General features: G+C 44.6%; 1 protein-coding gene across 1 annotated transcript in view; it reads left to right on the plus strand.

Moving 5' to 3' along the window:
* The window catches only part of CD2 (CD2 molecule), a 76,915-nt gene that overhangs the window by 46,836 nt on the left and 13,577 nt on the right, over positions 1-16,502 (plus strand). The window contains exon 3 of the mRNA XM_069202801.1: positions 7,971-8,216. Coding sequence (XP_069058902.1) covers positions 7,971-8,216 — 246 coding nt within the window. The remainder of the gene's footprint in view (positions 1-7,970; positions 8,217-16,502) is intronic.

Below are 16,502 nucleotides of genomic sequence, written 5' to 3' on the forward strand. Positions count from 1 at the left end.
CAATCTAATAGCAAATGTATTAATCTCAAAACCAAGAAACAGAGAACATTATCACAAAGCGGCGATAACAAACCAAAATACATTGAACCTCCTAAAGGTCTTAGTTCAGCATAACACCATGTCAGTCACGTCAGTTACGTCAGTTACGTCAGTTAAGATGAACACCTCATCTAGCCACTGATTAGCATTAGCATGTTGGGCTTCATGCAAAACAATTTAGAACATCAATTTGGAAAACGTCTAACTAAGGTCTCTAATCAAAACACACAGCAGTTGGTACCTAGAAAGGGAAGGCAGAATAAATGAATTTCCATTAGCAACGGTATAATTACCCTCCTCGGAATAGGTCAGCATACAGGGTCAGTCTTCGTCTTTAGGACATCAGTTAAATCGCTGTCAGTCTATCTAAGCTAAGGTCAGGGGACACTTCCATCATAAGGAAGAAAGTGTAATGGGGCAGTCTATGGGTGAGGATGGTTTTGTCTAAGTCTCAAATCACCAAATAGAGTGACAAAGTTTCTGGATGCAATCAATATCATTCCCTACCTAATGCCCTTTGTTTCTTGTGTCATGAGTTTTTATCCCTTTTTCGAAATACCTTCCCCCAAAATCCTATTGGTCAGTCACTACACCCCACTATCTGTAACCTATCAATGTATACATTAAGTAATACATTTGTCATTCTATGATATTTTTCGTGCTTCTAATTGGTCTTTATAATTGACGTTTTTCGTAGGTGGCACATCCGAGGTTACTTCATTTTCTGGCACACATTTCGGGTCAAGAGTTCTCTTCTCCGCGATTTAATGTCCTTGAAAGTGTCCATGTTTGTTGCAAAGTCCATAATTTTTATACTAAAGCTACTAGCATGCGGATGAGAAAATTTTGCATTGTTGCAAATAAGTGAAGAAAAGAACAATTGCTGGTTCATGGCCTTTTGCAAATCAGTACACTGGAGAAACAGAAAAATACGCTTTAATATGAGAGCTACACAGCGAGTTTTCGACTCAAGCTAACTTAAGGTTTATGAATTCTAATAAATGCAGTCTTCGTACGTGTTAACATATTCAATTAATCATAATACAAACAATTATTTCTTACAGTCGACATTAGTTTACGCATGTGAAAATTCTCCACGTTTAAAATACGTTTCAATGAATAATATTATTAATACAGCATTTGTTAAATATAAGCATTTCACATCTAGAATAGGTAATATTTAAACTACGCTCTCTCAGGGCCATATGTCAAAACTATTCCCAGAATCAAAATTTCCTCTTGTTTGCCATGGGGATGTTCTGCTCCCAATGGAGGCAGAAATACTATTGGGACTTTAGAGTTGGGGCAGGTCCAATGCCAGGGAAGACCATCCACACCTCAAATGTTGTTTTCATAAAACAAAAATATATATTTTCCTTGAGTCTAGTGGGATTTTCGCACCCCATCCCAAGGGTAGAATGGTAGAAACCACCCCCTCCCAATAAAACCCACTGTGCGCAGAGAGTGTTGTGCCCATTCTGGGGTGGGGCACAGACTGATACCTCTGTGGACCACTCCCACTCCTTTTTTTTTAGAGCATTTTTCCCTGGTGGTCTAGTGGGCTTTCTGCCCACTCGGGACGGATTGGGGGTAAACTCCCACAACCTGCCCTGAGGGGCAGAAAGACTATTGGACCTGTTCTGGGGTGGGCAAACAGTCTGATGCATGGGCAGGCCACCCCTACCCCCACCACCAACCCATCCCCACTTTTTTAAGCCTTTTGCTCCTGGTATCTAGTGGACTTTCTGCCCCATCGGAAGGGCAGATTGGGGTCGAACCCCTCTATCTGCCCTCAAGCAGGTCAGAAAGACTGTTGTGCCCATGGGAGAGAGCCACTCCATCATCCAAAACATATTCGTTAGCAATTCGCTGGTGTCTAGTGGGCTCTCCGCCCTCCCTTCTCCTAGTAGTTAGGTTGTGGGTAAAAAAAAAAGCATGTGCTCTGCGGGAGGGACAGATAGACTGTTGTACCCATGGGAATGGCATGAGCACAGACCCATGCCCAGGGCATCTCGCCCCCAAAAATCTTCAAACATTACTTTCCCTGGTGGCTAGTGGGCTTTCGGCCCTCCTGGGGAGCAGATTGTGGGTAAACACCCCCTATCCACCCTAGGGTGGGTGAGGGGGCAGTAACACTGTTTTACTCAGGTGAGCATAGAGAATAGGCCCATTCCCAGACAGGCCATCCCCTCCCCCCAAAAATGGTACACTAGAAATCCCCTGATGTCTAGTGGGCATTCTGCCCACTGGGGGGAAGGGGAAGTGGGGGCAAACACCCCCCCATATGCCCTCTAGAGGAGGCAGAAAGACAGTTGTGACCAGGGACTGGGAGGCATAGGCTATACCCGAGGGGCTGCACCCTCCCCACAAACGTATGTCCCTGGTGTCTAGTGGAGTGGTTGCCAGCTTGGGGGTTGCATGCCCAGTGCGGTCCACAAGCAGGGACGCACTGTGGAAAGAGTGCTGTTCTCTCTCCAGAGGGATTAGTGGATGTGGGCAGTCTTATCCTCCTGGGTACCGATCAAAATTGAAAGCGGACCACACCATTAGCGCGGTCTGCATTCTTTTATGTTTTGCGGTGATGTCTGGTGTTATAGCAAAACAAAACAAAAATCAAACACGGGATCCAAGGGAAGCTCTTCCCTGGTGTCCCCACTTTGTTTTTTAAATGAAAATGCTTCTGATGTTTAACCTAGTAAAGTTTTATATTCATGAAAAGAGGACGAGCCAATGACGTCCTCAGCACTGTGTAGGAAGGAACATCAGCGGGACTTAGGAGGTTAAAGCCAGAGGCACTCCTCTAATTCACTATTTACTTAACACAGTCTCATCCCTGGTTTTAGGTTTTATATGGAATATAATCAATATCATTACTCTACACTTTTCACTTTTTATTAACAATTCGTACTGTCAGCCTTTTGCTTGTAGTAACTAGCAATTTATTTGAATTTGGACCAGACACCTGGCTGTGTCAAAGGGCTTTCAAATAAATATTAAGGGAAAACATAAAGCATTTAAAATAGTGTAACACATGGAGAGTGAAAGACATCACATTACAAAAGCTTAAATCAAAAAGAGTGGATGATTAGAAGACTGAGAGCAACTGGGGGGTGGGACATAAGATACACTGTGCCTTTTAGAGTAGTGTTGCAACAGATTGGATGGTCAGAAAGACATATAAACGTAGAGGTCCCAGGTAATTAGGCAAATCATAGTACAAATGCAGGCAGGACCTCCGTTTATGGGTGCCGATATATAAGTCAGATACATAAGTCAATCTCCAGTTGGGAAAACTGTGGATCTTCCAGTGTCGAGGTATTGGTTGAACAGTAGATTTTTCAGTAAAAAAAAAATACCTTGTAGGTTATTGTTCGCATCTCAGGAGGGATTTAGTTCCAAAGTCTGGCGGTGTTGCCAGAACAAGGTCTGTTTTAAAAAATTTCAATCTTTTCAATTTTGGAATTTTCTAGGAGGGATGACTCTGTGCTCCTTAGATGTAGATGACCACCCCTCGAGGTCTCAAGCTTTCTTGATAGATGTCTTGGAGTGCCCTGATGCTCTGTGCATGATGCAGGCAAGCTTGAAGAAAGATCTAACTTCAGTTCAAAGTCAATTCAGTGACATCAGGGTCAAATCAGGGTCAAATTGTCTAGCTCCTGAGACCAATCTTGCGCCTGCTGGGGTGCTGCTTTGAAGGGGGGTGTAATTTGAAGATTCTAGTATGGATGGAAGTTCTGTAGACCAGTTTTGAGATAATCCATTCCTGAATTACACCTTTGAAGTCTTCTTTCAGGATGAATTGCTTAACTCCTCTCAAGAGTCTGAGTTGGAACTAAGCTCCTTTAGCAGTGTTATTGATGTGAGACTGACAGCTGAGTAGTTTGCCCACGTAGAAGCCCAGTAATTTTGCAGATTCGATGATGATTGGGGTGGTGTTAAGTATAGATTTTTCTCTCAGCTAGACTTGTATTGGGATGGTGCAATAGGTGGGTGTGATGAGGATTTCAGATTTCATTGGGTTATGTTTCAGATAGAAAGCAGAGGTCCAAAGCTAGAACATGTTGAGGACTTTGAAGAGAGTTGCCACATCTTTAGGGAGGATATTTGTAGGTTTTGTCGTGGGTCATTTGTTTAAAAATGAAAGATGATCTTGGTTTGGCTAACAAAATGGGCTAATGGCTCTATGCAGATGTTGAATAAGCTGTGTGAATTTATCCATGGGGGATCTTTGGTGTAGTTTCGAAAGGTCAGAAAAAATTGTGGAGGCTTCCATTTTCCAGGAATTATGTGCACCATTTGAGGACTTTAACATTTATTCACATCCTATTTCTAGGATATTCAGAAGGGAATCGTGATTTACTGGTCCAAAGGCCATTGACAGATCTAGGAAGGCGAGCAGATAGGAATTGCCTTCATCCAGGATGAGCAGAATGTCATTAATAATTTTTAGGATAATTTTAGGATAACCTATTCTGGGCTGTGACTTGATCTGAATCAGGACTAGAGTTAATCTAGAAGTGTATTGCTTTTTATGAAGAGCTTGACTTGCAATTCAGCACAACTTTCCAGTATCTTTGCAAGGGAGGGAAGATTGGTTACAGAGTGGGGATTGTTTGGTTCTTCGGGATCTGCTCCCTCTGTTTTTTTAGAGGTGGAGTGGCTTGAACAAGGTGCCTGGAATGATTCCTGTGGTCAGAGACAAGTTTATTATTCTCATGTACATTGGAGCTAGTGAGCTTTTCGTTTTTGTTCAAGGAAGAGGCAGGATAGACTGCCATTGGCTTGAGGGTGGTCTTGTTTTGGAGATTACATCACATCAGATTATTTAGGTAAATATCTATGAAGGTGCACCAGTTGTGTATAGATTTTCTGTTGATGTTACTATTGTTCTAGTTGCTAGTCATGGCTTCCAAGGCAAGTTCCATCATTCTAATCTTTCCTGAGGTGAAATTGGAGAATTAATTTTCCTTTTCCCTGGAAGCGATTTTCACCAAAGTGGAGTTATCCTTAAGGTATTCCGTATGGTGTCAAACAGTTTTTACGATGATTTTTGTCTTGGTCAAAGTTTTTCTTAGTAAACTGTGCTTTGGCTTCAAATATGTTCTTTTTCACCTTTCCTTGCTGTGCTAAGTATGTACAGGGTTCGTGTTGTTGAGATTTACCACCATCTTCATTCAGCATTTGAAAAGGATCTTCTTCATTTAGCTTTTTTATGAACCAGGTAGATTAATTTTTGTTTGTATGTCTTTTTAGTAATTGGGGAGCAAAGGAGTCAGCTATACTTGCCACGGGTCTGCATATTGTTTGGTTAGATCACTGGCATCTGATGATGTGGGGAAGTCAGTAAATTTGTTTTCTAGTTCCGAGCTAATGGGCTTAAGTTATTCAGGTGTCTAGACCATAATAATAATTTTTGCTCTTTTAGGTTGCCTGTTGATAAACAATTTTAGTTGAGTAAATCAAGAATATGATATGATGAGCTGTAGAGTGGTCCATCCTGATTGAGTAGGTTCTAGGTGGACCTGCAGGAGGTTGTTGTTTTGGTAGGAGAAATAGAGATGTGCAGAGGGGGCATTCATATTGTCCCAGAACTAAGAAATATATTGTTGATTGTACTGAACCTTTTTTTCAGAAAAGAAGTCAGTTAGCTGATCAGCAATGGTTGAGTAATATTCTGATGGGGGTAAATGAGGTGTAGTTTAAGCAGTGTAGGGTCATCAGTTTGGAGCTCAATTAAAAGACATTAAAGTTAATGGAATTGTTCTTTGGTGAGATTTCTGCAGTTAATGAAGTCTGTAAAGATGATGTCTATACCTCCTCCTGCTGTGCCTTTTCTGTCAAGGTAAATGATGGAGTATCATTTTTGGACCAGAATTTGTTGCTCTGTGTGGGAGGTTTCATTAAGCCAGGTTTCTGTTGTCTAGAGATCAGGTCGGAAATGTCTAGGTTGTGTTTCACTGTGGATCTGCAGATATGAAGGTGACATTTCAGCGAGAACTGAATTGAGCATTGGTAGTTTGAATTTCTAGTGGGGGTTTGTGGCTAATGCCAGCATCTAGGGTATGCTCAGCTTTCTCTCTCTGCCTTTAATGGTAGGAATAGGATCATCTTTGGGTTGCTTTTGCTGAGGAAAAGTAGGTTTGTGTTTATGGAGCCTAGTTTAATGCAGTATCATTTGTCTTTGATGAGAGTTTTGGGGAATTGCATGAGTTCAGTTTTTAAAGGACTTTGTTCCATTCTTTGAGAGATTCACTTGGCAAATTATTTTAAATGAACTCATACCTGCTTTCTCAAGGATGTCTGCAAAGGCCAATTACAGAGTGGCCAGATCTGTGATTAGAATTATTTAAGTAGGTTGAAATTCCTGCTTCTCTGTCGGACCAAGGACGGGCTATAAGTGATGCTAGGAACATCAGTTATCTTCTCTTTCCTTGGATTTCTGGGAGCAACTGTACATTTTTAAATTGGTTGCCTGGAGAGTCTTGAAAGAGGAAGTTTCTGTGACATGATGTACAGTCGCCGTGGTTCAATCATGGAATAAATGCATCATCCAAAATCTGGTTTGATAGTTGAAGTGTGCGGTGATTGAATGATCACAAATTCTTGCCAATAATGCTGAAACCTAAGTGAGAACTAGGATGTCATCTCTTGCAATCTCACCAACATTCTCTGCACATCAGGCACCTGCAGTCTATGTGAACAGGTTGTATTCACCTTTTATATCAGTGCACATTTGTAATTTTGCTTGTTGCTGGCGGTCCTCCAAGTCAAATATCTGCAGCTGTAGATTAGGCGGAATACATAAACGGAAAAAAGTTTAAGTGCCTGATTCACAAAGATAACCTATCCTTTTGAATAGTGTATATTTTTGAGTAAGTTGAAAATGTCACAAAATCAGAGTGTAAATTTACTTCAAACATGTAAATTACATTTTTGAGTAATTTACACTTTTGAGTAAGTTTGCTACTTTTTGTCATAAAACCAAGTGTAAGTTACACTCTTGGAGACAGTTTACACTCAGATTTTGTGAATAGCCAAAAGGTAGTAAACTTACTCAAAAGTGTCATTTTTTGGAAAATACATTTCAACTTAAATGTGCAAAGTACTCAAAAGTGTATAGCCCCCAAACCCTCCAGTTTGGTTGAGATATGCGAGTTACAATTTTTAAGTAAATTTACCCTCTGATTTTGTGATTTTGTTAATCGCCAAAAACTTCTAAACTTATTCATAAGTGTAAATTACTCAAAAGTGTAAGTTACCTTTGTGAATCAGGTCCGATGTCTTCAGCTTCATCCTCATCCTTTTGCACACCTCAGAAGAAAATTGGCCAACAGCGTTTGCTATAGGGCAGTATTGGCTGGCAAGAATGCTATGGGAGGGGTGGGCAAATTTGTGAATACATAAAAAACGCATACATTAAAGTAAATACATAAATGAAATAAATAAAACGGTACTCACAATGCTTTCTGCCAACAGGCCCTCTTCGCTCCGATCCTGTTCTTCTCCTAACGTCACATCGAGGGCCCCAGCTAAATCACTTAACCAATCCTGGTGCTGCTCTTGTGCTGTTAACCAGCATGAGAGCAGTGCCAGGATTGGAGAGAGCTGCCTTTCTTGGTGCTGTCGGCGGGCTCTCAACCCAGCTGTTTAACACAGCTGGGCTGAGAGGTTTATAGTGCGCATGTCAGGCTGGCCATCACAAGACTATAAACTAGTGCACAGGCACCTCTCCACTGCTGCCACTCACCAGGCTGACGAAAAACGAAATGGTAATGAATTACCTTCATTACCATTTTACTTTTCGTCTCTGGAGCGTTTCTGGGGGGGGGGTGGATTAAAGTGGGGTAACGCTCCTCCACGCTAAAGGAGGAGCCGACCCCGCTATAGGGTACTGTGGTGTCTCCATTTCAGACGTGTTCCTTCTTTTACAGAAACACTGCCCAAACCCACGATCAGCCATACTTGCCAAGGCACCTTATTGGAATTCGCCTGCTTTGTGGAACGTGGCAGGGTCAAGGAATTCACCGTGACAAAGAATGGCACGAAAGTTACGGGAACTACGACTTCCACAATGTTCAACGCTTCAGAAGAAGTGGAGGCGACAGTGATGGTGAAATGTATCGTTAAAAATGAAGTCGGTGAAGAAAGTCACGAAGTCGCCATCACTTGTGACAAAGGTACGGGATCTGCCTTTAGTCAACCACTACTTCACCTCAGACCTGATGAAAATAAAACAGTGCAATGTAATATAACTAGGGCTCCCAGTTTTATGGTACTTATTTTTCAAGTATTTTTGTCTGTATTTATCCATATTCATTTTTTGGGCCATCTTATTTGTATTGATCCATATTTATTTTTTAGGCCATCTTATTTGTATTTATCCGTATTTATTTTTTGGCCATCTTATTTGTATTTATCCGTATTTATTTTTTGGCCATCTTATTTGTATTTATCCATATTTATTTTTTGGCCATCTTATTTGTATTTATCCATATTTATTTTGAGTTTTGAGAATAAATGGAGTCGTAAAATGGTATATATCCACATCTATTTAGCTGACAGGCATTCAGTCAAACTGTGATGACTGTTGCGTTTTAGCGAATTAAGCACTCAAGTATAGCAAAATGCTACACCCACAGAATAATATTAGCAATATATGCAAATATATGGTAACATATGCCTATATTTTAGGAAATCTCATCCTGTGTTTTTAACTTCTTACGCTTGTGTCTGCTCAGCTGTTGGCCTCGAATTCAGGAAGGACAACATTGAGAGTTACTCACAAAAATCACAAATCTCTGTATTTTCCGCCTTTAGAAATAAATAAAGACAGAAAACATTTTGAATTTATCTATAAAAATCAGTAAAAATGGAAAACTGTGAGCCTTAAATGTAATGTAAGGTGGATTTGTAGAGTGCTGCTTATCACCCGTGAGGGTATCGAGGCGCACCAAAAAACAGATTTCTTCATTACTGAGTGCTGAACACGGAGCATTCCTACAGAGACATCACAGAATAGTATGCCAACTCTGAAATATTTCATGTAAAAGTAACACTGTGGTGTGAGAGAGACAGGAATTCTGTGGCAAATGAGTTCAAGCCGTGAGTAGAAAGAAAGTTTGTTTTACATAAAGGTATCCCACACCCTTTCCAATGAATCTTCCACCCCACCTGGTACAAGTCCCCTTCTCACTGTTTCCCACCTATTCCAGTGGGTGTCCCTAAATGGCAAACACCACCTGGGGAGTCTGCAACAGTCATGTCAGGAGGGGAGTATGCCCCTTCTTAACGCCACCATGTTGTGGAATCTAAACATCCTTTGTTGCTGTTGCAATTTTAGTAGGAAATCCACATTCTTCGCTGACGAAACCATACAGTAGAGATCCACCCCTCAACCCTGTCCGAACTCCCATGTAAAGCACAAAAAAGATTCCACTAATGAAGCTTGAGGGCGTAAATATTCCTGACTTGCAGCACCAATAACAAAGTTCCCAACCTTACTTGTCACTGTTCTTCTAATGACCTTCTTCTGAACTTTGGTGTCTGAGGCATCTCTACACAAACACACACATACATGGGGATGCCATGGGATCTCCTATGATGAGGGTAGTATCCCACATTGTACACAAATCTACCAACGTGCGGACTCACCCTGTGATGAAGCATGCCACCCGATGGGTGGGTGAGGGCCTTCGTCCTATGAAAGAAACACTTCCTTCACAAATGAATAGATAGAAATGCCCATGTTTCCACCCTTCATCTGGCATCTTTGCTGTGATATATGGCCTGATTTAGATATTAGCGGATGGTTTACTCCGTCACAACGGTGGCCAATATCCCATCTGTTTAAATCTTAATCCTATGGGATTTAGTTTTCGGCAGATGGGATATCCATCACCGTTGTGATGGAGTAACGTGTCCAATAATATCTAAATCATTCCAATAGTCATTAACTGAATATACATCTTGCAAACATGAGGGCACAAGCCATCCGTGGAAAGGCTTAAATTCCAATTTCTTAGTCGCAGATGAATGTGCAGGTGAGCTCTTTCTGTGAGAGGGAGTCACCAGCTCTTGCCTACATCTGGGGATGTTCACTTTCTTTGACAAGTATTGTAAGGAAATGCCTCCTTGGCATGGTTGCCCCCTGACTTTTTGCCTTTACTGATGCTATGTTTACAATTGAAAGTGTGCTGAGGCCTGCTAACCAGGCCCCAGCATCAGTGTTCTTTCCCTAACCTGTACTTTTGTATCCACAATTGGCAGACCCTGGCATCCAGATAAGTCCCTTGTAACTGGTACTTCTAGTACCAAGGGCCCTGATGCCAAGGAAGGTCTCTAAGGGCTGCAGCATGTCTTATGCCACCCTGGAGACCTCTCACTCAGCACAGACACACTGCTTGCCAGCTTGTGTGTGCTAGTGAGAACAAAACGAGTAAGTCGACATGGCACTCCCCTCAGGGTGCCATGCCAGCCTCTCACTGCCTATGCAAGTATAGGTCAGTCACCCCTCTAGCAGGCCTTACAGCCCTAAGGCAGGGTGCACTATACCATAGGTGAGGGTACCAGTGCATGAGCATGGTACCCCTACAGTGTCTAAACAAAACCTTAGACATTGTAAGTGCATGGTAGCCATAAGAGTATATGGTCTGGGAGTTTGTCAAACACGAACTCCACAGCACCATAATGGCTACACTGAAAACTGGGAAGTTTGGTATCAAACTTCTCAGCACAATAAATGCACACTGATGCCAGTGTACATTTTATTGCAAAATACACCCCAGAGGGCACCTTAGAGGTGCCCCCTGAAACTTAACCGACTGTCTGTGTAGGCTGACTAGTTCCAGCAGCCTGCCACACTAGAGACATGTTGCTGGCCCCATGGGGAGAGTGCCTTTGTCACTCTGAGGCCAGTAACAAAGCCTGCACTGGGTGGAGATGCTAACACCTCCCCCAGGCAGGAGCTGTAACACCTGGCGGTGAGCCTCAAAGGCTCACCCCTTTGTCCCAGCCCAGCAGGGCACTCCAGCTTAGTGGAGTTGCCCGCCCCCTCCGGCCACGGCCCCCACTTTTGGCGGCAAGGCTGGAGGGAACAAAGAAAGCAACAAGGAGGAGTCACTGGCCAGTCAGGACAGCCCCTAAGGTGTCCTGAGCTGAAGTGACTCTAACTTTTAGAAATCCTCCATCTTGCAGATGGAGGATTCCCCCAATAGGATTAGGGATGTGACCCCCTCCCCTTGGGAGGAGGCACAAAGAGGGTGTACTCACCCTCAGGGCTAGTAGCCATTGGCTACTAACCCCCCAGACCTAAACACGCCCTTAAATTTAGTATTTAAGGGCTCTCCCTGAACCTAGAAACTAGATTCCTGCAACAACAAGAAGAAGGACTGCCTAGCTGAAAACCCCTGCAGAGGAAGACCAGAAGACAACAACTGCCTTGGCTCCAGAAACTCACCGGCCTGTCTCCTGCCTTCCAAAGAACTCTGCTCCAGCGACGCCTTCCAAAAGGGACCAGCGACCTCTGCATCCTCTGAGGACTGCCCTGCTTCGACGACGACAAGAAACTCCCGAGGACAGCGGACCTGCTCCAAAAAGACTGCAACTTTGTTTCAAGAAGCAGCTTTAAAGAACCCTGCAACTCCCCGCAAGAAGCGTGAGACTTGCAACACTGCACCCGGCGACCCCGACTCGGCTGGTGGAGAACCAACACCTCAGGGAGGACCCCCGGACTACTCTACGACTGTGAGTACCAAAACCTGTCCCCCCTGAGCCCCCACAGCGCCGCCTGCAGAGGGAATCCCGAGGCTTCCCCTGACCGCGACTCTCTGAAACCTAAGTCCCGACGCCTGGAAAAGACCCTGCACCCGCAGCCCCCAGGACCTGAAGGACCGGACTTTCACTGCAGAAGTGACCCCCAGGAGTCCCTCTCCCTTGCCCAAGTGGAGGTTTCCCCGAGGAAGCCCCCCCTTGCCTGCCTGCAGCGCTGAAGAGATCCCTTGATCTCTCATTGACTTCCATTGCGAACCCGACGCTTGTTCTAACACTGCACCCGGCCGCCCCCGCGCCGCTGAGGGTGAAATTTCTGTGTGGGCTTGTGTCCCCCCCGGTGCCCTACAAAACCCCCCTGGTCTGCCCTCCGAAGACGCGGGTACTTACCTGCAAGCAGACCGGAACCGGGGCACCCCCTTCTCTCCATTCTAGCCTATGCGTTTTGGGCACCACTTTGAACTCTGCACCTGACCGGCCCTGAGCTGCTGGTGTGGTAACTTTGGGGTTGCTCTGAACCCCCAACGGTGGGCTACCTTGGACCAAGAACTGAACCCTAAAAGATATTTTTCTATAACAAAACCTATTGGCTGGATTTGTCTCTGAGTGTGTGTACCTCATTTATTGTCTATGTGTATGTACAACAAATGCTTAACACTACTCCTTGGATAAGCCTACTGCTCGACCACACTACCACAAAATAGAGCACTAGTATTATCTCTTTTTACCACTATTTTACCTCTAAGGGGAACCCTTGGACTCTGTGCATGCTATTCCTTACTTTGAAATAGCACATACAGAGCCAACGTCCTACATTGGTGGATCAGCGGTGGGGTACAAGACTTTGCATTTGCTGGACTACTCAGCCAATACCTGATCACACGACAAATTCCAAAATTGTCATTAGAAATTGATTTTTGCAATTTGAAAAGTTTTCTAAATTCTTTAAAGACCTGCTAGGGCCTTGTGTTAGATCCTGTTTAGCATTTCTTTTAGAGTTTAAAAGTTTGTAAAAGTTTGAATTAGATTCTAGAACCAGTTTTAGATTCCTAAAAAGTATTCCAACTTTTAGAAGCAAAATGTCTAGCACAGATGTGACTGTGGTGGAACTCGACACCACACCTTACCTCCATCTACAGATGAGAGAGCTAAGGTCACTCTGTAAACTAAAGAAAATAGCAATGGGCCCCAAACCTACCAAAGTACAGCTCCAGGAGCTTTTGGCAGAGTTTGAAAAGGCCAACCCCTCTGAGGATGGCAACTCAGAGGATGAAGATAGTGACTTGGAGGGAAATTCCCCCCCTCCAGTCCTACTTAGGGAGAGCAGGGCTTCTCCAGCCCTGACTCCACAAATAATAGTCAGAGATGCTGGTTCCCTCACAGGAGGGACCAACAACTCTGAAATCACTGAGGATAACTCCAGTGAAGAGGACATCCAGTTAGCCAGGATGACCAAAAGATTGGCTTTGGAAAGACAGATCCTAGCCATAGAGAGGGAAAGACAAGAGATGGGCCTAGGACCCATCAATGGTGGCAGCAACATAAATAGGGTCAGAGATTCTCCTGACATGTTGAAAATCCCTAAAGGGATTGTAACTAAATATGAAGATGGTGATGACATCACCAAATGGTTCACAGCTTTTGAGAGGGCTTGTGTAACCAGAAAAGTGAACAAATCTCACTGGGGTGCTCTCCTTTGGGAAATGTTCACAGGAAAGTGTAGGGATAGACTCCTCACACTCTCTGGAAAAGATGCAGAATCTTATGACCTCATGAAGGGTACCCTGATTGAGGGCTTTGGATTCTCCACTGAGGAGTATAGGATTAGATTCAGGGGGGCTCAAAAATCCTCGAGCCAGACCTGGGTTGACTTTGTAGACTACTCAGTAAAAACACTAGATGGTTGGATTCAAGGCAGTGGTGTAAGTAATTATGATGGGCTGTACAATTTATTTGTGAAAGAACACCTGTTAAGTAATTGTTTCAATGATAAACTGCATCAGCATCTGGTAGACCTAGGACCAATTTCTCCCCAAGAATTGGGAAAGAAGGCGGACCATTGGGTCAAGACAAGGGTGTCCAAAACTTCCACAGGGGGTGACCAAAAGAAAGGGGTCACAAAACCTCCCCAGGGGAAAGGTGGTGAGACAGCCAAAAACAAAAATAGTAAAGAGTCTTCTACAGGCCCCCAAAAACCTGCACAGGAGGGTGGGCCCAGAGCCTCTTCACAAAACAATCCTGGGTACAAGGGTAAAAACTTTGATCCCAAAAAGGCCTGGTGTCGTAGCTGTAATCAGCCTGGACACCAAACTGGAGACAAGGCCTGTCCCAAGAAAGGTTCCACTCCAAACTCCAATCCAGGTAACACTGGAATGGCTAGTCTCCAAGTGGGATCAACAGTGTGCCCAGAGCAAATCAGGGTCCACACTGAAGCTACTCTAGTCTCTGAGGGTGGGGTGGATTTAGCCACACTAGCTGCCTGGCCGCCTAACATGCAAAAATACAGGCAGCAGCTCTTTATTAATGGGACAAGTGTAGAGGGCCTGAGGGATACAGGTGCCAGTGTCACCATGGTGACAGAGAAACTGGTTTCCCCTGGCCAATACCTGACTGGAAAAACTTATACAGTCACCAACGCTGACAATCAGACTAAAGCACATCCCATGGCAATGGTAACTTTAGAATGGGGAGGGGTCAATGGCCTGAAACAAGTGGTGGTCTCCTCAAACATCCCAGTAGACTGTCTGCTTGGAAATGACCTGGAGTCCTCAGCATGGGCTGAGGTAGAACTAAAAACCCATGCAGCCATGCTGGGTATCCCTGAACTGGTGTGTGTAAAAACAAGAGCACAATGCAAGGCACAGGGTGAAAAAGTAGAGCTGGAGTCTGGAAAAATGGCCCAGCCTACCAAGAGAAAAGGAAAGTCAGTTGGGAAACCAACTGCAACACAGTCAGAAAAAGAGAACCTCTCTTCTCAGGAAGAAGTTCTGCCCTCTGAGGGAACTGAGCCTTTGGAGCTTGAACCTTATCAGGTTGAGCTCTTAGGCCCAGGGGGACCCTCAAGGGAGGAGCTGTGTAAGGGACAAGAAACCTGTCCCTCTCTTGAAGGCCTTAGGCAGCAAGCTGCTGAAGAGTCCAAGGGCAAGAAAAATGGAACACATAGGGTCTATTGGGAAGATGGACTCCTGTACACTGAGGCCAGAGACCCCAAACCTGGTGCCACTAGGAGAGTGGTAGTGCCTCAGTCGTTCAGAGAGTTTATTCTGACCTTAGCCCATGATATTCCCCTTGCTGGGCATGTGGGACAAACCAAGACGTGGGAGAGGTTAGTCAACCACTTCTACTGGCCCAATATGTCCCAGAAGGTTAAGGAGTTTTGCCTCTCCTGCCCCACCTGTCAATCCAGTGGTAAGACAGGTGGGCACCCAAAGGCCCCCCTCATTCCACTTCCAGTGGTGGGGGTCCCCTTTGAAAGAGTGGGTGTGGACATAGTTGGTCCACTGGAACCTCCCACAGCCTCAGGAAATATGTACATCCTAGTAGTAGTGGATCATGCTACTAGGTATCCTGAAGCTATTCCCCTTAGGTCGATTACTGCCCCTGCAGTAGCCAAGGCCCTCATTGGTATCTTTACCAGAGTGGGTTTCCCTAAGGAGGTGGTGTCTGACAGAGGTACCAACTTCATGTCAGCATACCTAAAACACATGTGGAATGAGTGTGGAGTGACTTACAAATTCACTACACCATACCATCCACAAACTAATGGCTTAGTTGAGAGATTCAACAAGACATTAAAAGGCATGATCATGGGGCTCCCAGAAAAACTCAAAAGGAGATGGGATGTCCTCTTGCCATGTCTGCTTTTTGCTTACAGAGAGGTGCCACAGAAGGGAGTAGGATTCTCACCCTTTGAACTTCTGTTTGGTCACCCTGTAAGGGGACCACTTGCTCTTGTTAAAGAAGGCTGGGAGAGACCTCTTCATGAGCCTAAACAAGACATAGTGGACTATGTACTTGGCCTTCGCTCTAGAATGGCAGAGTACATGGAAAAGGCAACCAAAAACCTTGAGGCCAGCCAACAGCTCCAGAAGTTTTGGTATGTCCAAAAGGCTGCAATGGTTGAGTTCCAACCAGGGCAGAAAGTCTGGGTTCTGGAGCCTGTGGCTCCCAGGGCACTCCAGGACAAATGGAGTGGCCCTTACCCAGTGCTAGAAAGGAAGAGTCAGGTCACCTACCTGGTGGACCTGGGCACAAGCAGGAGCCCCAAGAGGGTGATCCATGTGAACCGCCTTAAGCTCTTCCATGACAAGGCTGATGTAAATCTGTTGATGGTAACAGATGAGGATCAGGAGGCAGAGAGTGAACCTCTCCCTGATCTTCTGTCATCAGACCCAAAAGATGGCTCAGTAGATGGAGTGATCTACTCAGACACCCTCTCTGGCCAACAGCAAGCTGATTGTAGGAGAGTCCTACAACAGTTTCCTGAACTCTTCTCCTTAACCCCTGGTCAGACACACCTGTGTACCCATGATGTAGACACAGGAGACAGCATGCCTGTCAAAAACAAAATTGTTAGACAGTCTGACCATGTTAAGGAAAGCATCAAGGTGGAAGTCCACAAGATGCTGGAATTGGGAGTAATTGAGCGCTCTGACAGCCCCTGGGCTAGCCCAGTGGTCTTAGTCCCCAAACCTCAC

This window comes from Pleurodeles waltl, chromosome 8 (assembly GCF_031143425.1).
Source record: "Pleurodeles waltl isolate 20211129_DDA chromosome 8, aPleWal1.hap1.20221129, whole genome shotgun sequence".
In the NCBI taxonomy this organism is placed as follows: domain Eukaryota; kingdom Metazoa; phylum Chordata; class Amphibia; order Caudata; family Salamandridae; genus Pleurodeles; species Pleurodeles waltl.